This window comes from Equus caballus, chromosome 10 (assembly GCF_041296265.1).
Source record: "Equus caballus isolate H_3958 breed thoroughbred chromosome 10, TB-T2T, whole genome shotgun sequence".
In the NCBI taxonomy this organism is placed as follows: Eukaryota; Metazoa; Chordata; class Mammalia; order Perissodactyla; family Equidae; genus Equus; species Equus caballus.
The window spans coordinates 90,953,443-90,977,782 of NC_091693.1; the positions used below are offsets into that span (position 1 = coordinate 90,953,443).

General features: G+C 46.5%; 1 protein-coding gene across 12 annotated transcripts in view; it reads right to left on the minus strand.

Moving 5' to 3' along the window:
• Positions 1–24,340, minus strand: part of NHSL1 (NHS like 1) — a 290,623-nt gene that overhangs the window by 47,071 nt on the left and 219,212 nt on the right. For 11 of the 12 annotated variants that reach the window (XM_023651202.2, XM_070225551.1, XM_023651205.2 and 8 more), the window contains one exon: positions 10,546–10,698. In XM_023651202.2, the coding sequence (XP_023506970.2) occupies positions 10,546–10,698 (153 nt within the window). Of the gene's footprint in view, positions 1–10,545; positions 10,699–13,383; positions 13,598–24,340 lie in introns of those variants that run through there. The other variant, XM_023651207.2, reaches the window with a different exon arrangement.

A 24,340-nucleotide genomic window follows, 5' to 3' on the forward strand; every position in this document is an offset into this window, starting at 1 on the left:
GCACCGTTCACTGTGCAGAGTAAGGTAAGTGCCTACAGAGCAGCAGGAGCAAGACAAAAGGTGGTGGATGGGACGCCCATCTAGGGAGGAGGCGCCAGGCGTGGCTCCTGCAGAGGGAGACGGAATCTCAGGGTCTGGCATTTCCTACAAATTCCCAGTGAGAAGTGTAAACGGCCTCAGGGAAAGGGGGTCAGTCTGTTTCTTTTATTAGGTCACAAATGATCCATACTTGTGACCACAATAATTTCAGAGGAAACAGGTCCCAAAGAATGAAGAAGAATCTAGTTGACAGGGTACAGGTCAGAGTGGATGGGCAGAAACGCTACATCTGGAATTGAGTTCTAGTTCCCAAAGAACACTGTTTTGTGTCAGCAAAAGCTTTAATTTTGCTCCTGTGGAGTGCCTTGTCAGATTCCCAGAATGCTCAGAGTGTCTGCTTTCATTTTACCGTGGCACTTCAGCTCCAGCTGCGAAGGAACCATCCTGATTCCAGCCACCAACGCCTCTCGCCTGGCTGTGGCGATCCCCCCATCCCATCACTGTGGTGATTCCCATCCCCTCACTGCGAACCTTTAACACAGAACCAGATCTAGCTATTTAAAGATGACGAGTCAGATGACATCAGGCCTGAGTTCAGACCTCTCCAACAGCCTCCCAGCCCCAAAAATAAAAGCAGATGTCCTCCTAATGGTTCCTTAGCTCCCTGTGACCTGACTCAGGGTGGGTGGCTGGCAGGCATCAGTGAGGTCACTGAATGAACCATCTCTTCCTGAAAGGGCCCCCAGACTACAGGATAGAGGCACACCCTGCCCCTCACCCAGGTGTATTGTGCACTTGGCCACACCTTCCACCTTAATTAGCCAGAGGCAGGTGACCTGCCTGTCCTTCTGGTTACCAGCCACATCATTGCTGTTAGTAAGCAGAACTGAGGGGAGTGGGCTGGCACCAGCACCAACCCAGGCTTTAATGAGGGAGGGGCCCAAGCATAAGCTCAGGAATAAGATGAGGGGAGGAGAGATAGGCAGGATGATGGTCAGTGCTCTCCAAGGTCATTTATCTGAGGACATCTCACCTCAGTAGAGCTTCAGGGAAACTGACCAAATACAGCATTAAAAACCAACTGCACTGTGGGCAACTCTCACAAGACTTCGGTCAGACACAACAGACGTCACTGCGAAGCTCCATCCTCAGAGAAAGCTCCAGGACAGTTCAGGTGGAGTGAGGTGGAAGCAGAGATGGTGATGCGGCTGCCTGTGACATGGACAGATTTCTTCACCAAGGGAGGAAAAAATGAACGACAAGCAGACTGAATTCATACGCCTGGAAGTCACATTCGCACAATTCCAAATGACTCTCACCTCAACCTGCACAGTTGTTTGGGGAATGAAGTGATCAGGATAGGGAGGCGGAAAACCACAGACAAAATGCACTACTAACTGTGTCGCCAGCTCACCCGGGAAGTGAACTTGCTGATTAACGTTTGACACGTACTGAAAAGACTTCCCCCCAGATCCTGGGACTGGTATCTCTCTCTCAGACATTAAATGCCATGGGCAATCTCATTTTATATAGAAGGGCAAAAAAAGGTCATTTTGATTAACATTCTCCATCTATGGTTAATTTCTATTAGAGTGGAATAAAAACCTTCCAAAAAAACTTAGGAATTAAATATTAAAACTTAAGCCGCTGAATAAAACTGTGAGTTAGCTTTGTTTTTCATTGCAGACCATGGAAAGAATTACTCTTAAAATGTTATTTACCATTGCAGAAAACTAGTTTTTAACATTTCTTCTCTTCACATACCCAGATTAATCGAAGGAGACTTGAAGAACTACCTGACTTCAGTTAGGTAGAAGCTTTCTGAGGCCTGTGCTGAGGGTCTGCAAGTTCTCAGACACCAGCAGAGCACAGGTGGCCTGGAGGCGATCTCGTTTCACGTAGAATGAAAGAGCCTGAGACTGCGCCCTGAGCTTCACCAGGTCACTCAATATCAAAATGCCGGTGGAGACTCTAAACCGGCTGTGCCGTGGCTGAGCAGTGAACGATAAGGGCCTTATCCTCAGCCCCTTCAATGCAGCACTTCTGTGTGGCTCCGAGCAAAATACAGACGCACTCAAGTTACTCACTCTATCAGGAATTAAAACAGAATTGCTGAAACAGCAGACTGGCTCGGACACAAAAACAAAACAGAAAGCTTTTTGTTCAGAAAATCCGAGTGCTTTGTTGAGACCTGGGTCACTTAAATGATTGTCTTTGCTACTCTATCTTTTGTGTGTTGCTCACCATTGAAAAAAGGCAACACGTCTGCTCCCCGACTGACAGCAATGCTGCTCATTTTCCTGTGCTCGTGTATAGACTGCCCTCCCGCAGTAACCCTCAGTTAGGGTCTCCACACTTGGAGCAGGTAGTGTTAGCAAGGCTTCTGTCAAATCCAACACGAGAAGCTAGAGAGCTGCTTTTGTTATAATTTCCTCTGTTAATTCCTTATTTTTGTCTTTGCTCTTCTCTTTCCTCAATAGAGAGTTTAATTCATTGTTTCATCAGGTTGGGCAACTTTCCCTAAGGACACAAGTCCCCAAGGAAGTCAGATGAAATACCAACACATTAAAAAATAAGCTGTAATAGCATCACTTGTCTTAGAAAAGTCGCCCTAGCACGTCACAAGCACCGAGTAGAGGAGCACCAGGTGAGCTCTCCCCTCCCTCGAAGAAGTGGCAACAGGTGGGGTCACGTTTCTATTGAGCCTCCAACACCACCTCAGGACAGCTCCTCCATCCTTCTGCTTCATCTCAAAACACACTTCCCCAGTTCTGTCCCGCCGACAGAGGTCGAACCCTGACAGCACCCAGTTCCCTGCCTGCACCTCCTCAGGGGACCCCTCCACGCCTCACTGTGTGTCTGCAAACTCGTCCCCTCCAGTGGCTCCTTGTGTCTACAACCGTCTTAACTGGCTCTAGTTTTTAAAACAAGTAACAAAATTCTCTATACCCTGCCACCACCTCAAAATATTGTCCCTTTTCTCTTTGCCTTGTTGACATTGTTTACTCTACTTTCTTAAAAAATTACTTGTAGGGGCCGGCCTGGTGGTGCAGCGGTTATGTGCACACGTTCTGCTTCTCGGCGGCCCAGGGTTCGCCAGTTCGGATCCCGGGTGCAGAAATGGCACCGCTTGGCAAAAGCCATGCTGGGGTAGGCGTCCCATGTATAAAGTAGAGGAAGATGGGCATGGATGTTAGCTCAGGGCCAGTCTTCCTCAGCAAAAAGAAGAGGATTGGCAGTAGTTAGCTCAGGGCTAATCTTCCTCAAAAAGAAAAATTACTTGTAGAATTTTTCTACTTATAAAAATAATTCTCATCTCATGAAACCTGGCTTCTTAAACCCACAGGCCCCCCTGGAACGGCTCTTTGCAAGGTCACCCGCGGCTGCCCAACGACCGATCCAGGGGCCTGGGGAGAGGAGGGACTGGGACAAGCACTGGAGAGACAAGGAGGGTGGTGGACAAGCTGGTGTTCCAGGGGAAGGACTTGTTCTTATGTGTGGGCAGAGGGAGAGAGCTGGTGGAGGAACCAGGACTGGGTAGATGAGGCCACACTGGCGGGCGTGAGACGACGGGGTTCTCAGATGCTAAGATAGTCAGCTTTTATCCCACCAGTGACAGGGAGCTGGTAAGGAATTTTTAACAAGAGAGGCATGATTGGATTTATGTTTTAAAGACAACGCCTGGGGCCGAGGGTGCGGCTCAACGACACCGCCATTACCAACCTGCACACGGTCATTCACGCGCCTCTTATCTCCCGCCAGCTTGAAGCTTCCCAGGAAAGCAGCAATGTCATTCCTCTTGACTCACCTGCAGGACCACTTAGCAAATTGCTATGTCAACACAGACTTAGATTTTATACAACCCAGTTTGTCAGGACTGAGGCTCAGCAGTTTGTCCGGACTGAGAGGCCGGTCAGAATCGCAGAGCTTAGAAGGGACCTGGACATCATACACTGCCTCCCAGGGAGGAGGCCAAGGACAGACGTGGGACGCTATTTCCAAGCGTCCCACAGGCTACTGGCAGCGCTGGAATCAGAATTCTGGCCTCGCCTCAGCTTCTGGGATAATCAATGATAACAAAGACGTCGATGCTGCTGTGGTTCAGGAAAGACAGAATCACGCCTCACCTCTGTTCAGGGCTTTTTCAGAAGAACCCACCCCCTCCTCTCGCACCATCCCAATTCTATCCTGTTTTTGTTTAAACTAGGAAATAAGTTAAAATTCTATATGAATGAGTATAAGTAATTTAACATTTCTTATTATAAAAAACTTAAACTTTCTTTAACCAGTCATATTCCACCTCCTCTCATACACGTCATTTTTAACAGCTTCTTCAGGAAGAACGAAGCAATGAATCAGGCAGATAAATCAGCTGCAAGAGCCACATCATGGGCACCTCAGCTGTCTCTCTCTCGTCCTTCGGTAACCTGTGCCTTTGTGTGAAGTCCACTGAGGAAGTAATGACCTATTGTAGCTCCAAAAACATGCAACAAATGCTATTAGGAGGACACGATGGTTACAGACATCGGCTATACGTGATGTCCCGTGATGAAGCTTCCTTTCTTTTATTTCTCTTAAACATATCTAAATTTCAATGAAATCAGGAATGAGCAAAGAGGATACTTCAGAAGAACAGCAAAGCCACTGCCTTTAGACGTCCATAAGCTAATCTGCATTTCCTAAGTTAATCAGCTAAAGAAACCCCATCTCCTCCGGCCTTTAGACACAGGTGAGCCACATCTCCCTGACCTCCTAGAAGAGGCAGCACAGGCACAGGTCTCCTGACGCCCTCAGGATCTGAAGTCAAAAAGACCAGCCTGGGCTGAGCCAGAAGACTATGAGTCCTGGCACAGCTGTCTGCAAACTGCAAAGTAGCTATAAAGGAATCCCTCAGCTTCCACGGCCTCAGTTTACTCATCACAGAACGACGAGAAGGGGATTTATTAATCAGAGGCCCCGGAGGCCCAGCTCCAGCATGGCGGTGCCTCCAGAGGTTGAGGAGGAGGGGGATGGAGGCGCCTGCTGACTCGGGTGAACGAAGCTGAGGGTCCAGTGTCTGCACTGTCACAGTGGTCTGATGACGCACTTCCCCTGCTCCTCTCCTCCTCCCACAGCATCTCTGCAAGGAAAGCCTGGCTGAACCACGACAGCCACGTGGGATAGGGCTGGGATTGACAAAATTACCTCTGTGCTCTGTGGTGCTTAAATTAAAATGCACCTTCCCTCCACAAACACCGCTTCCATGCCAGGGGTGTTCCTTTGAGATCCTTTACACAAATAAGTTCATCTTATTACCACGGAAACAGATATGTATCAGATCTTTATCTCACAGATGAGAAAACAAGTTCAAATTGTTGAAGAAACAGAATCAAATTGTTTACGCCTGGTACAGAACAGCCAGGATCTGGACCCACGTGTGCCCCATGCACTTTTCATGAACACAGACTTTCCTGTCAGAAAGCAAGAACAGGAGGTTTATGGAATTTAGGTCATATTCTATTTTTTGGCCCAGGTAGTGGTTCCAGAGACGTGTGCTTTATAACTATCTGTTAACCTGCATATGTTTTATGTATTTGTCTGTGTTACATGTCATAACTTTTAAAAAGTAACAGAAGAGAAAAAGCCAGAAGAACTCAGTGTCATCACACAGGAGGGCAAAGCAGATGCCCACCTAGAGTCTGAGGTGAGCAGATGCGTCGTTCACGCCAAACATAGGAGCCCTCGGTCGGCACCATGAGGCCACGCCTCAAAGGCAGCACCCATGCTCCTGTGAGAAGTGCCACAGGCCCCCAAAAGGAGACTTGATCGCCACCACAGGGCACCTGGGCTGTCCCGGGACCCGTGTGCCCCAGGCAGCAGACGCAATGGCACGGGCCCTCATCACACCCAGTGAGAACCCACAGCCTTCCCAGAACAGACTGACTGGTCTAAGTCGAGGGGACAGGAGGCTTCAGACAATGAAGGACAGATGCAGCGGCTCTTACTAAGTCTGAGAACTGACAGAACTGACAGAGAAGCCTGGCTGGCGCTGCCTAGAAGCTAGTCCAGTTTTAGGAAATGCGAACACTCTTCAGTGTTGAACAGGGTGGTCTGCAGACACACACGAAAACCACTGTTTTTAGTCACCTTGTATAAACAGTCATTTCTTCACACTGTAAATCCTCCACTCACCCCTCCAGATACAGTAACTGTAACCTTCTGACTGAATTCACACAGCCAGATTCCACACCCCTCGCTGCACTCACACTTCTAATTCTGGAGCCCCAGCAGGCCAACCTGCTAAAATGTTCTTCTTCCAGCACGAGCTGCGTGGAGCCCGTTTCTGATACAACACCAGACGGCTGTGAACTAACTCGCGTGGGAGTGTAAGGGACACAGTAACTAAGTTGCCGGTTACACATGCTGTGAGAAACTATGTTTCTCTCTCTTCCAAACTGGGCTTTTTGGGGATGGAGCCTTGAAAATAACATCTTTATTTCAGCCTTTAATATGCTCATAATTTTCAAATGAGGTCTACAGTTGTAAAGAAACAAAATCCAAACCTCTCACTGATCTCCAGCACCCACCCCCTGCCCCAATTCCCCTTTTCCACTAATTGAGCCCCTTTAAATAAAGCTAAGAACTATCCAGATAGACGCCTGGTCCAGTGGTGCAGTGGTTAAGTTCATGCTCTCTGCTTTGGAGGCCCGGGGTTCACAGGTTCAGATCCCAGGCGTGGACCTACACAATGCTCATCAAGCCACGCTGTGGCAGTGTCCCACATACAAAATAGAGGAAAATTGGCAGAGATGTTAGCTCAGGGACAATCTTCCTCACTAAAAAAAGAAAAAGAACTATCCACATAAAACAAACATTATTCGTCATTAGGGTTCAAGTAACGTAAACTCAAGATTAAAAAGAGTATAATTCTTTTTAATTAACTTAAGTTACTTTAAGTAACTTAAACTCAAGATTAAAAGAGTATAATTCTTCTGGAAATTCAGTAAAAAGCTGAGTGAATTCTTTATAGATAATGAGATTTCGGAATCATCTTCAGAAATTCACTATTCATTGCCAGCTAGATGTCTGTTGAACCAAATATCAAAATACCATTTCTAAATCCAGGTGCATGTTTGTATTGTCATTAACAGCAAATTACTACCTAAATCTCTAGTAACAAAATAAATCAACAAAACCAAGTCATTCGACCTAGGAGCATGGTCACCAAACTCTATGAAATTCTCCAGAGGCAAATATAAAACAGACAGCAAAGATCTCTGCTCTCTTTGGACCAGAACAGAGCGAAACTGCACTGCACACTGTGGGGGCCGCCTCCTCTCCAGTGGGGGTGGCGGAGTGGGCTCTCCAGTGCCTCTCTCTGCTGGCCGGGCCCCTACCCGTGGGCCCTCAGTGCCTCACGCATGTCTCCACCACACCGTTGTCTCTTTACTGCAGTCTTGACAAAAGACAGCAAGCTCAGCTTGAGCTTTCACCCATTCATTTAAAAACTCCCAGCAAGCACAGAACCGATGCTCAGATACCTATTAATTGTGTCTATTATCTGCCTTTATGTACTGACTCAAACCTAGCTTTTTCACAAAAACACTTTTCAGTAAGTCCGTGCCTTCCTCAATCACTCTCATGACCACTAAGCATTTCTGCACGACTTTAATAAGCAAATGTCTCCAGCACCTAGTTATGTACTTACTAGTATCACTGCGTCATCTCCTTCCATATTTTACAATCGTTGAGAGGGGAGCTGAGCTCCCAAGAAAGACTGACAGAACCATTCACACCATGAGCACTGGATGACTCTGAAGAAGCAGCAACCTGTCTCACACTAAGGGTCAGTCCTCCTCCCTCACGACTGTGGACAAGGTCACAGCAAGAGAAGAAGGGGCAGAGCAGATCACTCACTGTGAACAGTTAGCCACTTTTCTATATTTTTAAGCAAAGAATGTTGAGGTCAAACTAAGTTAGACTGATGGCCTTTTATAACATAATAACCTCAACAGGGCCACGTATTCAGGGACCGAAGCTTTTCTTTGTAATCTTCGCCGATAATGAGGCAATAAAGGCTCTGCTGCACACTGTGTTTATCTCAGGCGGCTGACGTGGTGTGGGGGAAGCGGGACGTGAAGTTCTGCACATGTGATTAAAAGCAAATAAATGGAGAACCAAAGAACTCAGACGCTCATTCTCATTTCATCTTTCTCATCTGCTGTTCTTAAAGTTATTGCTGTCTAAAATCTCTTAAGGAGTAATTAAATCTAGGCAAAATTGAGCTCCAAGAATTTTCCAAAGTTATTCATTTTATTAATAGTAAATCCCTTTGACGAGCCATTTTAGGGCATTAAAACAATTACTAAAGCATTTACTTTTTCAAAATAAAATTCAAGTGCAGGCAAAACCAGTGGTGATGATATTTCTTATGGATCTACTGAAGAGTCAAGAAGAAAATAAAATCAGAAAGATCTATATACAGATGTTCAGTTTTCTAAAGAAAAGAGAAGCTCTGATCTGGTCCTTGAAAACACAAGAACGAGGCAGTGAAGCACAGTTTCCTGGAGAGTGACAGAAAAGGCTGGACCTGAGCATTCAAAGTCGCACATACCTTCCAGGAGGTTCTCTACGAGCCAGACCACGCTGAGTGGCTCAGAGCTCAGAGAGAATGCTAACAATGGCCCTGCCTCGGGGGTTTGTTCTGGGAACCACGCCATTTAATGCTCTTATTAGTTATTTGGTGGAGGACAGTGAGCTCTACGTAAGAGGCTCCTTGTCAAAACTTACTGAAGATAAATCTCTAGGCACTGAGGAGATCTGGGAGAAATTTTGGTCGGATTTAGGTTCATCCTGGGGCAACAGAGGTCAAAGCACAACTCCAAGGCCAGACAAAAGAGCCCAACTAACGTGACTCTTCTCAGTTAAGCTGAAGTCACAAAATAGAGCGATTACTCAGGTTGAATGAAAAAGGGGACCCAAGAGCGTCCTCATTTCTGAAGGGCCAAGGCCGAGACTGTAAGACACAAGATGCTGTAAGACACACATAAGATTACCTAAGGGGAGTAAAGACTGAAGTAAAAGAACAGGGCTCCGATCTAAGTTGTTGGTACAGTTCTCTCCAGAACACCAGATCTGTCGTGGTCTATCAATAGCTTTCCTTCTTCCTCTAAGAAGAAAGGGTCTGCTCTATTTCCCATGCAGTAACTTCTGGCACGTCTCTGGACTGTTTTTCGCATGGCAGTCTGCACGACAGACACAAGGATAAACTCCTGTAGGCCCAAGCCCCTGCCTTTGTGTTCTGCACTTCCACCAGAGCCACACTTCCAGCAAACGGCTGTGAGAGGCAGAGCTGTGCAGTGGCTCCGAGAGCCGCAGCCCAGACATCCATGTGAATCCTGGTTCTGCCGCTCGCTGCCTGGAGATCTCAGGCAAGTTCCTAGTCTCTGTGCCTCCATTTCGCCATCTGTAAAACGGCACAGCAATAGCGAGCAGCAGGATTGCTGTGAGGAGCAATGAGATAACACGTGCAATGGGCTCAGCCCTGCACGTGGCAGATGGCAAGTGCTTGTTAGACATTAGCTGGGGTCGTGGTTGCCATGCTAATGGCACAGCAGTGAGTGATCACCAAATAAACGACTGACAATAAAACTATCATAAAGCTTAGAGGGCTCCTCACGACAGACTTCTTCCAGATTTAAGGCTTTTACAACTAGATAAGATACAGGACACCCAGTTAAATAAAATTCCAGATAAAAAACAAGTACTTTTTTAGCAAAATTATGTCCCAAATACTGCACGGTAGGAGGAAACTGGTAGAACAGCTCTGGTAGAGTAAGAACATTGGTTTGCTGTTTCAAGAAAAAGTCTCTGAATCTTAAAGTCACTCCCTCCTTTAAAGAACTTCCTCCCTCTTCATCACTTTTAGGAAGCCCTCCTCGCCACACATGGACACTTCTCAACATCGACAATAAGTTGCAGTGAAATAAGAACTTTACACTAGATAGTCTGTATTTCCTGCTGACCACAGGGCACTGCCGTCGGCAAAAGACCTTCCCTCACGGGAGCCCAGGTGGGTACTGCCCATGTTCCGATGAGTCAAACCACATGCATCCTTCAAAGTCCACATGCAGCCCCCTTTCCACCCAACTTGAACCAATGAGAAAAACCCGTTAGAAAGCATTAGCTTTAACAAATTTGCTTTGAATACATACAATGGCTTAAAAAAGGCAGAGGCAGAATCCCCATGTCAGCAGGGGCTCATTAGGACTAAGTCGGCACTGGAGGTTCAAACACGCTCGAGGCGCTGAGAGGGGCTCCCAGAGAACAGAGCTGCCCTTCTGTGAACAGGCAGGTTTCTACAGAGGCCAGAACACACTGGGCGTGTATCGGGACGTGAGCATGCATGGCATCTTATAAGGAAACAGCGTCCTATACATTCATTACAAGTAGGTCTTCTTTCACAAGTAGCAATCAACTCTAACAGCCAGTGACCAGGAACAACCAGCTTGCAGGACGCGCTCTTACCCCTCAGCACTGACTTGAGGTTGAGCTTGGCCTGGCGGTGCAGGTCCTCCACACAGGGGGGTCTCGTGCTGGGCAGGAACACGTTCTCCTGCTGGTGCCAGGGAGCAGTGTAGTGGACTGTCCATCTGCTCTCCTCGTCTAGGTTGGAAACCGCTGCAGAAAGAGAGGGAGCAAATCCAGGTGTCAGGTTGAACTTCACTGGCTCCACATGGATTACACTGAGGGGTGCTCGGTGCCACCACCTCCGGGGGAAACGAGCAAGTTCTGAAGGAGATTTAATCTTAGACTCCAGGGGTCCTCCCCATGTGGTTTTTCTCTAAAGGAAACTGTCCATCATCCCCCACAATGTCTCGGCAGAATTGTCTCTTCAGTTAATTGCTTCCCAAATTTTAGGCCATTCCTCGACTCCAGCGTTAGAAATGACTCGTGACACTGACAGAGGCCTCCAGCCCTACTTTGCTTCACCACCACGACAAACGTTAGGCAACCAGACAAGGCCGCTGCATCCATAAACGTTAGACTGTCAAGACAGAAACAAATCTCCCACCGAGAGGTCGAGACCAAAGCTTCACCTTTAAAGCCCTATTTCAGAACATCACTTTTATAAACTCAGTTAGATTTTTAAAAAATTAAGTACAACTGAAATTTCACAATGATGTAAACTATTATGAACACAATAAAAAAAATTAAGCATAAACATTCAATGTAATACACTTAAATGACATATCTAAGAAATGGAAATCAATTTGTGTACAAAATTTTCTCTGTATTTCTTGCTTTCATGGAAGGCTTTTATACGAAAGTGCTAAAAAAGAAAATTCAATACACTTGACTTTCTCCAACACAGCCCAATTGAATTGAATTTTGCCAACCAAAGGAGATGAGAACACCAGATGATGTTAGACAGTCATAATAATAATCTTCCTTCGTCCCCCTATTTCAGTTATTTATTTATTATTCTGTTCCATTTTTCCTGACAACACAACCTAAGACGGGACACCAGATGAAGCTGACAGCAACAAATTCATCAACAACATTTTTTAACACTTTCTATAGATCCGCCGCTGTGAGCGAGTGTGGGAGAGACTACAGAAGCGGAGGAGAGAGACCCTGTGCTGAGGGTCTGCTGGTGGAACAGGTCTGACGCCACCGGGCGAGTCAGGGGAGAGTCTTCCCCAAGCCCAGCCTCTGCGGGGGGCGCCCTGGGCACACCCATCTTTACAACATAACAAGGCCCCGGAAACCAGACCACAGAGTAGATTCCCAAAGTAAAGTGAACAGGCACAATGAACTATTGAACCTATTTGAACACATTTAAAATTAACTCAGTGAGCCCCACAGCACAGCTATCAGAGCTACTTCTTATAAAGATCAAATGAACGAACACAGGCAAAGTCTCAGCTCGCGAAATCACTCACGTGAAGAATGGCTGTTGTGGGGCAGTGAAATTGCTCTAACTTTAGATTTCTGCCCGACTTCACAACCACCACTGAAGGAAACGTGGCCTTTCCCAGTGCCATGGGAACCCAAGCCACAGATCAGCGCTCAGCTCACGTGCCATTTTATCTGCAGCCACTAAATCCTACAATCCTCACCTCCAAGTAATTCATCTCTTAGACGACCCCACCTTCTCCATGAATTGCTAAATGGGAAAATAAACATGGAGAACTAGACATTGAGTTAAACACAGAAATGTCCTGTGTGCTTCCTGCTTTTATGGTCTGACAAAAGTAGCATGTAAAGCGGGCACCTGGCATTTCACACACTCTCTCGTTGAACAGACGTTCTGCGTGGCGCGTGTGACTATCAGTCTTCATACGTGAATCCACAAAAATCTGACTCGGCTCTTACTTCCGTGTCTGAGAATCCGGCACAGTGCGGAACTCACCATATCCCTCAAAGAGAAATTGCTACGATGTTTTGTGCTGACATCCGCTTATCTGAAAGATTGAATCACTGTACTTCATAGTTAGAAAATATTGAAAATTCAAACTCTTCCTATTTGCCAGTTATGAATCAAATCCCAGTAATGGAGTTTGCATCTGCGTAACGGCACCGTCGGCCCCACTGCACAGCTACCCACTGGCTCTGTGAAAGTGCAGTGTTTCCCCACTGTATCTGACTCCTGTCCCGCAGACTTTCATCAGTCCACCCACAGCAGCTGCGAACCAGGCAGCCGCGGGCCACGAGCCGGCACGCCGTTCTTTGTTGCCTACTCCAAAGTTGCCCTCACCAGCGCTGCATCCACACTTACCCAGTTCGAATCACTGCTCCAGAAATAGAACTAAACCCAACCAACAACCATGTAAAAACAAAACCACATATTGTAAAAATTATACTTTCCAGGGAGTGAAGAAGCACTGGATCAGAGAAGTTTAAGCCACTGGTAAATAGGCAGTGAAGTCACACCACAAACGCTGTGTTCTTTATGACAGTGACGGATCAGTCTAGACACAGCTCTAAAATACCTAACAGAGCTTCAGAGGATCGTCCCCACCAAAAATATGTCATGGACCACACAGTGGCTCCCAGCACACGGAGCCAAAGAATCAAAACCACATCAAGGTGGACAAAATCACAAGGCTTTTTCCTCTTCTTCAAAGGGCTTCTTTTGAGAAGCACAGAAGAAGTGAATTTGCCTAAAATCCCAACCGTAAATAAGTAAGAAGTGCTAAGATCACATGATTCTGCCCTAGAGTTACAAAAGTCGAAGGTATTTGAAGGACTTGGTAGGGAATGGAGTTACCTTGTTCTCATTACACTGTTTCACACACTAATTCCAGAAGGAGTACATATACACACACATACACACAAGTGCGGAGAAGAGAAACTACTTACTTTTCTTCTTAAAAAGTTTAATTAAAGACTTGATCTTTGCATTAGTGAAGATCACCATCTCCAGGATGCCTACATAGGACTGAGAAATTCAAATCACACTGAAAGCTCAGTCCAGCAGGCAGGTGCCAAGCTGCAGCTGTCTGCTCCAGAGCTAACTTTCTGGCTCCGTCTCGAGTCCTCAGACATCTGTCTGGTCTGATGTAACTCTGGGGCTGGGCTTATTGTCAGGCAGTTACAAACCATTAGCAGACCTTGAACCTGAGAATCTCCCAGTAAAACCTAATCTTTGAGGCTGAGCGCCACCAGTGACGGGTGCAGAGAGAGAAGCTAAGAGCAGTCCCCGCTTGCAGGCGAGCACGCCACCCTCTCTGCCTCTGGGCTCATGTGTCCACTTCTCTCTCCAACATATCAGAAGTTTCTCCTCTCTGGAGTTCAAAAAATAGCACAGATTTTCCTCTCCGAAAGTCAAGGTGAAGCAAATGTGTTCCCCATTTTCACTGGGCCACTATGAACATCAGACTTTTCATAGAGCCAACAAGTCTTAGAGCAAGTCCATGTTGATTCCCTGACTCTCAGTTAATTCAGGCATTTGAACTGATCTGGGGGGAAAAGTGCCAAACTATTGTTTCCCGACCACGCCCCCAGGGTCTGCCTCCCACACCAAAGGAGCATTCACAAGCAGCAGAGTCTCCATGGAGCCGCAGATGCATCGGGTGCATTTTCGTGCAAATCAGTCCACCCAGTCTTCTCACCCAGCTCTTTATTTGCCAATGACTGAGAATCAACATTGTAATTGTTGCAAAGTGAAAAAAAAAAAGAACCAACTTCCCCACTCCAAAGAAGAAATTAGATAAAGTTCCCTCACCACTTTAATCTGCATTTGAAATTCAATTATCATCGAAGTGCCTAGTTTAAAACAATTTCATGAGCCCCTCCCTGTGAGGGAGAAGAGTAACTTCAAAGAAACACCCTTTGGGTTTCTCATTAACTTGAACACACTGTGCTGTCCATTAATTGTCCATTGGCAATTAACCTCAGAGAACAGAGAGGGAAGAATCAGAAATAATAGTAAATACGCAGCAGGCACTAGAAAAATATATTCCGGGGTAAGTGGACAGGAACAGTACGGAAGAGAACGCTGATCAGGAAATGTTATGAAGGCACAGAGCACGGGAAGCCCTTCTCTCTCCCTGCTTCCACGTCACGGCGAAAGTGCCGAAACACGTCCCACAGCCTCTTGCCTCACAGCTTTGGGCCAGACTGATGGAAAATGCAATAATGCACTAATTGAAACAGTTAGTTTATAACAAAAGCTCTTGGTCAAAGAATAAAGTTCATACCAGGGGCTCTGGGGAAGCTTTGGACGATTCCTCCACAAATCTTTCCCCCCTTAATCTTATTTTTGAAGAACAAAAACAAAGCAAACAAACAGCAAACTAAAGCACACACATTATCACATTCCCACAGATTTCCCATGTGGGTTTTTCACCCTATACACAGCTTTGGTTAAAGTAACTGCACGGGCAGATGGCAGAGAAGCGACGGAGCTGAAGTCAAGTCATAAAGCTGCTCAAGTACTGAGCAAAGTTCCCCTTCAGAATGGGTTTATGATCGAGAGCAACCGGGCCGACCTCGAGCCGCCTCCCCCATCTCAGCCTTACGGCCAGGTGGGGCCTTCGGGACAGGAGCCTGCTCACCGCCCAGGCTGCGCGGGAAACCGCACCCCGCAGACTCACACCTGCAAACAGCACAGGCTTTTCACATGCTCAATGGCAGCATCCGAGGTGAACAGTGAGCACACGCAAGGCCACCCCCAGGCACGTGGGCGAGGCCTCCCCGCCAGGGCTCACGCCGCCTAACCATAAACGATGACTGTGTGGTGTATCAGATGGCGGTCAGTGCAACGGACAAAGGCCGTCCAACAGGGCGAGGGCCTGGCGTGGGGGTCCGGCTGCAGCACTAACCGGAGTCAGGGTGGACCTCGCAGAAGAGGCAAGGCCTGAGCCAAACCTGAGGAGGTGACGCTAGAGAGTAGGATCTGGAGGTGAGCCCCTCCGCTCTCACTTAAGAGAAACACACACTCGTGGGTGGTGAGACTTTCCAACCCCCAGGGCGTGGGTCAGAGGAGTGCTCCCCCTTAGGAAACGAGCCACAGCAAGGGGCGCACAGGCAGCAATTTCCATCTTGCTCGTGTCAAGTCTGAATTCAGCGGCCAGTTGCGTAAAGATGACGCCACCACCTGGGCACACACCAGTCACTTGTGAGTCCTGGGACAGAAACAGGCTTCCATCCCAGGAAGCCGGGTGCCTCAGCCCCCACGCATTACTCCATGCTGCCTCAACTGCTAAAGTCCAGATCTTCAGGTAACAACAAAATAAATTATCGCATGTATTGTGTTACACATTAAGTTCTGTTTTGAAAGAGCTTATTATTGCCTCAATATCAGTTTACCGAAGAGTCTTTTTCTTCTTTTTTTTTTTTTTGGTGAGCAAGATTGTCCCTGAGCTAAAATCTGTGCCCATCTTCCTCTATTTTGTATGTGGGATGCCACCACAGCATGGCTGATGAGTGGAGTAGGTCCATGCCCAGGATCCGAAGCCACGAACCCCAGGCTGCTGAAGTGGAGAGCACGAACTTAACCACTACACCACCGGGCCAGCCCCCAAAGAGCCATGTTTTTATGGAAGTATTTCCTAATTGCTCAATTTATACAGAAAATATATAAATCCATGGTCCTTCCTATTCCAACTTTAGCCATAAAAGTAGCAGCAGTTAATTGAAGCTAGCCAGGTGGCGCAGCAGTTAAGTTCCCATGTTCCACTTTGGTGGCCCAGGGTTGGCTGGTTCAGATCGCAGGTGTGGACATGGCACAGCTTGGCAAGCCATGCTATAGTAGGCATCCCACATATAAAGTAGAGGAAGATGGGCACGGATGTTAGCTCAGGGCCAGCCTTCCTCAGCAAAAAGAGGAAGACTGGCAGCAGATGTTAGCTCAAGGCTAATCTTCCTCAAAAAAAAAAAAAGTAGCAGCAGTTAAAAAAGAAAGTTCTAACACAGCATATCCCAGACAAGGGAAACTCAATGGCACAGCATGGGAGTGAAGAGCCAGCTCTGGAGCCGTCCCCTCCAGGCCACTTACTAGCGAGGCGTCTCCGCACCATGGCTTCCCCACCTGTGCAATGGCGGAATGACAGGATCTCTGTCGCAAGTGTGGGGACCTGGAATTGGCCACCCCAAGATATGTCTCTTTGGCATCAGGATTATTTGAGGCTGATTGCTTTTGATAAACTGGGACAGGGAAGGAGGCTCTGAGGAATGGAACTTGCCGTTTGTTAGGACACATTTACATTTGTAAGGTTAAATCTCTATCTGTAAAGGTGCCTCCCTCTCTGTACCAGGAAGAAGAAAGGAGTTGACCTTCTCTCTAAAAACTCTTAATCAATACCAAAGGCAAGGACTTAAATCTGCATTTTATTGTGCTTCTCTGGTAACCTCCTGTAACTGACTTCCCTCCCCCTCCCAACTTTGGCATTTCTTAAGGATTAAGCATCTTTCCTTAGGCTAGGAACTGATTGCTGCGCTCACCTGTGACCACCCAGCTCCAGACGATAGACTTGCCTCCTGCTACGCCCACCGAGATAGCAGACCACTACCTGCTGTGTCCATCAAGTGCTGTGCCAACAGGGCAATCTTGTGACTATTGTGGGAGGGACATTTCAATCACATGTGAAACACCCTGTTTGGGGGTATATAACCACTATGTGCACCCCACTTCTTGGGTGCCCTTTCTTCCCTCGGGAAGAAAGGCCCTGGGCCATGGTTCCTCATAAAGCTTTGTTTAATTTTCTCTTGCTATTCTGTCTCATGTGGATTTAATTCGTTCTCCGGCCAGATGAACCCACATTTGGGAAGAGGAAATGTCTTCCTCCGCTACACAAGGTTATCAAGAGCAGTGGTGGTTATCACTGGCAAAGCACTCAGAGCAGCACCTGGCATGTGGTGAGCATAGTGTCAGGTCGACGAAGAAACATCATGGAAGATCAGGCAGTTGTGAGCGCCACGCAGAGCTGCGCTGTCTCAGAAGGGAGCAGCCCACAGCTGTCTCTCTCCTGGGCTCAGCTGACGCGCTAACCTACCACTTCCAGCTTTCATGCTCCTATTACTTTTCTACGGCCTTGAAGTCTCCCTCTAATAGTTTTTAAAGAGTCCTCAGTGGTTGCAGTGAACTCCTGCCCAGCACCAGTGATCTCTCTCCTCCTCAACGTACCTTTTTAATCACACGCTCCTGACAACCCGGCCCATAAGCTCCTCCTGGTCAACCCTGCAGCCCCTGGTCCTCTCCCACATCTGACAGCTCCTTCTCTGCATCCTGACAAACCTGCAATTGATGAGGATTTTTAGGCTGCTTAATTTTAAAACGGTTTATGATGAGGACTTTTAGGCTGGTTACTTTTAAAACTACAGATGAGAAGCAGGCTCCAAGGAGTGGAATTTGCTTGCTTGTCCCTTTGTTGGAAAAGCTTTACATTTCTAAGGGAAACCTCTATCTGTAAAGATGCCTCCCTCTCTGTGCCAGGAAGAAAGGGGATGGCCTTATCTCTAGAAACTCTTAATGCCAGAGGCAAGAACTTAAGTTGGTTGCTGTCTGGCAATCTCATGTAACTGATTTAGGGTGGTGGCTTCTAACCTTTCTAACCTTTACTTAATCCGATTTGATTCTTGTCTAAAAGTCATGGGATCGCCCAATGACCAGACCCCACCTGCACTGGTACCATTTTAACTTTTTTTTCATGTTCTTTCCTTTATCTTGTAAAGAAATGACTCACATACCCATGCCTTATAAAATTAGCCCTAACCCTCAACTCGGGGCAGCAGCAGGAGCTCTGCCTGCCCATGGGCCCTGTCCCCATGCCAGCGGGGGCAGCAGAAGTGGTGGCAGCAGAAGCTCTGACTGCCCATGGGCCCTGTCCCCATGCCAGCGGGGGCAGCAGAAGTGGTGGCAGCAGAAGCTCTGACTGCCCATGGGCCCTGTCCCCATGCTATTCCACACTATTCTCTAAATAAAAGAGCACTACTGCCAGATCTTGAGAGTCCAAGAAATCTTTCTTTCGACTCCTCGGCTCACCGACCCCGCATCACAATGACCTTCAAAGAGCTGGTCCTTCAACTTCCATCCTACGCTATGGACTTATTTTCCCCCAGAAACCTTCATGATTTTGCTGGTGTAAGGGCAGAGTCAGCAAATTACGGCCCTTCCTGGCCCCTTTCTAAAGGGATGAAAAAAATTAAAAGAAGATTTCCTGACTTGCGAAAATGATATGAAACTCCAATTTCAGTGTCTGGTAACAAAGCTGGGAGGGAACGCTGCTGCACCGCTCTCATCTGCTGTCTACACTGCTCTCAGGCTGCGCGCAACAGCAGGCCGCGTAGCTGTGGACGACCAGATGGTTCGCCAAGCGACCCATGCCTTAAGGTTCTGTGCAGGCATCTGCTGGGCCTGCCCCCTCTTGCTCGCCGTCCACTCCTCTGTCTTCCAGCTCCATACCACTAACCTCCACTCAAATCTCACATTCCCTCGAGCGGAACGTCCAGCTTCAGCCATCCTGCTCCCCCAAACCCAGCTGCTTATCAAGAATCTCCCATTTCTGCTGGGCCCATAGTTGATTTTTCAGTGAATCAGACAGGTAAATTTCATCTCCAGTTGAAAACAAGAAAGCTGAGCTCTGGAAGCTCATGCTCGTCAGAGCCAGGTGAGACTCAGCGTCCAGACCCCTCCCTCGTGAGCACATAAAGGCCCGAGAAGAATTCTTCAGTTAGCACATTCAAGTTCACGTATCACACAGAAGCCCTTATTAGGACACAGAGTCAAATACTTAATAATTATATTCACTGGTCTCTAAAAACACTGTCAGATATTACAAAGAGAAATATGCTGTGACATCACTTTAACAATCCCAGTGGCTTATCCTCTGGTCCAGGATTTTGAAATTCTACTACTACTACTATCGTACAAATATTTGCATCCTTATTCACAAAGTTCCAACATTTCTGCTTAATCTTTCACTGAAATGAATCTTACTTCTAAGTAACATTTAAAATTTTTCTTCTAGGAATCATGATTATTTCTACATTATTGGATTAGTTCCCAGGAGTACGTACATAACATACTAACGAAGAGACACAGGAATGTTTTGCAAAGTCATACACATTCTGAAAGTTTCCACTGTAACTGCGCATTTTGTTCAACCACTTGGCAGTTCTACCTCAAGTGCTTAGCTGCCTTGTGTTAGCCACCCAGGTCAAAAGTCAATCAGACCTGGCCACTGACCTTCGGAAGGTCACAGTCCAGCGGGAGGACACACCCAAGGAGATAAAAACAATAAAAGCATGAGTAAGTCCGGGGCAGAGGTAAGATGTGACGTTAATGTTAACAGGCGAGATGACAAAGGGCCCGCCCTCATCAGAAGCAACCGGATGTGAGTGCAGAGGAGGGGCCTCGGGGAGGAGGGTGGGGAGGCAGCCACGGACAACAGGGGTGTGCAGCCGCCTCCGTAAGAGCTTGTGCGGTCTCGGGGGGGGGGGGGGGGGGGGGGGGGGGGGGGGAGGGGGGGGGAAGGCAGCCAAGGAGGTGGAGACACAGGCAGGCCCTGGGGGCCATGCTCGCCACAGGGGTGAATTTAGTTGGTGGGAGTGTCAGAGGGAAAGCTGTGTGGCCAGAGTTGCATGTTAGAGATCCCAGTGCCTTTGAAGGCCGGGCTTGAACAAAGGCAGGTGGGGAACCGGGGATGGGGCCGCCATGGCCGAGGCAGAGGGGGTCGGAGCCCCTTCCCACCGAGGTGACCTCTACAACTCCCTGGGTTATCTCGGCCCCTAGTTCACAGCCTGTAGTATGTTTCAGGAACTACTACATACGTAAGGTAGAAAAGTAAAGAAAATGAAGCCCTAGCCGCTTAATAAACAACTCCATTACCACACATGCTTTCATCTTCAGAACAACCTTAAAATATACGTTTTATTTTTATTAAGGACCAAAGATTATATGTTTAGACCTAAAAGCTTCTTAAGAGTTGAGCTGTTTAAGGCAGCCAGGACTCACAGACCAGGCCTCAGCCTCCAGGGGCAGTAAATGCACTCAGCGCATTCAAGTCTTCATTTTGAAAGCAAAAACTTTCACAAACTTTGTTAAACTATTTACTAAAAAGGGACATTTTGAAATCCTGTACACAGGCGTTAGAGGCAGAAACAAGGCAAAATTATGTCACATGACATATATACACATATACATATATACACATCAACTACACGAAATTCAAATCCTTGATCAATTGAAAATGGAACGTATACTTAAGAAAGATCACTGATGTCTTCTAAGTTGGAAAGGGAGGGAAAGGAAAGAAAAATCAGACACAATGGAGTTCTGGTCAGAGCTGTGTAATAAGTGGCCATTTTAAGCACTTCTCAAAGGAATTTAACTCTTCAAAAAATTTCTCAGCCCAAGCTTATCTATAAACAGTGCTTTTACTGACTATTGATTTGTTTAGGCCATTTTTAAAAATCAAGCTTAACATCTGAAAGGGAAGACTGTACACAACTAAGCTAGTTTAGGTGTTTATTTTATGCATGGTTGAAACACACAAAACACAGTTTTTCAATCCACAGACACACCCATTGATTCTTGTGCTTTTCGGACTCACTGGAAAGGATCAGAGCAGCAGGGACCCAACAGAAGCCCCTGGCCCATACGACAAAACGCAGTCATAAGAGATTTCCAAAACTTAACTAGCAACACAGTCTACTTAATAACCACTAATAATACTGCTTTAGTAATAGATAAACTTAGGTCTATCCTCTGCTTATTAAGGAACAAAGTTTTCCCATAACATTAACTTTTAGAGGTAAGAATTATGTTTCATGTTTTTATCAACACTTTCAGATTGAGAGCGATTATATACAGTCTATAATTCTTATCTATCAAAATAACAGTCATATTGAAGCTGCAAAAGCAAATTAACAATACAGACAGATGAATGCATACAATCAATAAATGAGTAAATAAGAGTGAATTTTAAAAACAGTGCTGCCAGATAAAATACAAGATGCCCAGATAAAGTTGAATTTCAGAGAAAAAATTTTGCAATTAAGAGATTTTCTAAAAGTCTACAATAAAAGTCATTTGTTAATATAATTGTAACATCTGATGTTAAAAAATAGCCTTAGGTATCTGCCACAACAGATGAAAAAATATACTTTATATTATTCAAGACAAATTGAATTGACTATAGTTCTTGCTATTTGGCATTTAATTGATTAGGAACAAACCAAAAGAGGAGCTGGTCACTTGTGACTGAAGAATCAATCTTCTCCAGTTTAAGATCCCACACACTTTAAAACATCTACTTTTCTGTGATTCATTTGCTAGTGTCACAGGCCATCACTGACGAGCTGCCCTATAAAATGACTAGTGAAGCCAACACATAGCACAAGGGCCACCACCCTGACTGCATGGCCTCTGATGGGACAGTACACCGTGCCCTTGATGTGCATGAACGCCACCCACGCAAAATTCAAGGTAAACATTTCTGACAAGTTAAATTTTTCCGGTTTACAGGGAACTGGAGTTAGAGGAAAAAGCAAAAACGATCAAATATAAGTGGACGTTGTGCTGGTCCAGCACCTCCAGTGAGTCATTAAACAATAACAACAATAAGGAAATGTGCCAGAGTAAGAGATTTAAGGAACATCACAGCCACATGTAAGATCCTGGATAGGATACAAGTTTTGGAGAAAACAGCATAAGGAAAAGCCTTTTTTAGACAGGTGGAGAAATCTGAATACATACCGGGTGTCGTCTTATTCTTATGATTTTTACAGTTGCATAATGAGGTTAACACACACACACACACGTTTAAAAAGTAACGTAGAGATATTGTCCACAGAATGGAAACGTGTCTGATGACAGATGCTCATGAAGAATTACTTCAACTGTCCCATGAATCATGTTATTTCACAAAAAGTACATTAAAAATCACTATTTGAGAACTCCATTGGTACAATGATCTTTTCGTTCTTATGCTTCTGAATTAATTTTTAATGATGAATCATACGGCATATTGAAAACAAGACAAATGGAAATCTCTCCTTCAGTATCTGGGAGGAAGGGGCTGGAACTGCAAAGGGGAATCTTAGGAGATGACAGTGTGTCAATTCTTTAGAAGGAACTTGATCTGGCATCCACTTTGCCAGCTAATTCTGATGTGAGGAAACACCCTTTACTCTGCACATGTTGAAGCTAAAGGCTTCTGCTGCAGATCTAGTTAATAATTTAATCTAAAACCATTGCTACCATCTGCTTGGTCAATTTCAACTTCACAACGTCTGCTCTCCCTGTGACTAGCTTAGTGAAGCCACAATGTTCATGCGCCAAATGAAAGGCGAGGCAGACAGAGAACATGGCACAAAAAAAGAAACCCCAGTCAAATGCCCAAAACACAGAAGGGGCCCCGTTGACCCGCATTCCAAGCCCACCCCACCTGCAGGACAGAGGGGATCCCTGTCGCCCAGAGGCAGGAGGGGACAATGCAGACCTGGACACGGGGTGGGGTTGGCGGGGGAGAGCTTTGTGGAGGGAATGGACCATCAGGTTGGAATGACAGTGCCCAGGGGCCTGGCACAGGCAAATGGAAAGGGGCGCTTTCATCGGCCCCGCGGGAGCTACAGCTGAAGAGTCTGAGCCGCGTCCAGCCTACTCTGTTATTTTACAGCATGAGTGACCCGCGGTGGACCACAGAGTGGCCAGCAGCAAGCAAATGCTCATCTCCTGCCCCAGCTCTCGACAGTCCATGTATTCTGCCTTCACTAGAGAGGGCGGGGCTCCATGGCTCCACATACCCATCTCTGCACCTCAGCACCTGCTGCTCCTCAGCACCTGCTGCTCCTCAGCCTGGGAGGCTCGACCCCTGACCTCCCCCCGACAGGCCTGTTCATTTCTTAAGGGATAATTCAAATATTAACCTCCCTTAAGAAGTATGCCTTCACAAAGCTCTAGAAACTCTCTATTTCAAAAATATATGTCATTTGACTTCAAGGACAACTTCCTTGAAAAGTGAAGCCTGTCTGTCTTGTGGAAAGAGAATGAAGAATTTCACAAATGTGAGCCTCTCACACTTGAACCAGTTCTTCTCCACGACATGCTGCACAGGCCTGTCCATCCACCCACGTGGTACCGACTCATCCGACGTGGTCACTCAGCCTATGGAGGGCGCCCGAGGCTGCTTCAGCAGACACACTGCCTGAGAGCGGAGCTGCAGTCAGTTCAACTGCAAAGGCAGCTCCCTCTACTGTCCCAGTTCAGTCATCAAACAGATTTTCTGGACGTGTGTTAAGGGTTCAGCACATCTTAGAGAAGAGAATAATTTTCAATCACTCGGGAATTAAAATATATTTTCTGTGCCCTTTAAACATAATTATATCCTTTTATTAAAAAAGGGAAATTAATCTTAAAATTTGAAAAGAAAAGAAGAATCAATGCAATCTTTCTTCTAAAATCTTCAGGGAAGAAAAAAGCACCTGCTTGTGGAACGAGAAGCCAAAGTACAATGAGATGATCTTAGAGATCTAATTTAACGGCCATGTGACTAGCCAAAGGGCCTTAAATCCTGGGCTCTCTTGTAGCTTTTAAATTGGACAATATTATGGACCCGCTAGATTGGTGGTATTACAAAACCCACAAGGAATCCATACTTGAGAAGAATTTTCTACTTAGAAAAAAATTGAGAGCAAGGAAGCCTTCCTAGTCAAGATTGGGGAGATCTGAGAAAATGGAGCAGACAGTCACCATCCACAGGGGGCCGCTGCCCACTCACCAGAACCCTTGCAGGGAAACCGATCCTCCTGCTGTCTGTTGACCAAGGAGCTTGAAGAAAAGGCTCTGGCCTAAAACACTCCTGTTAGTGGTCAA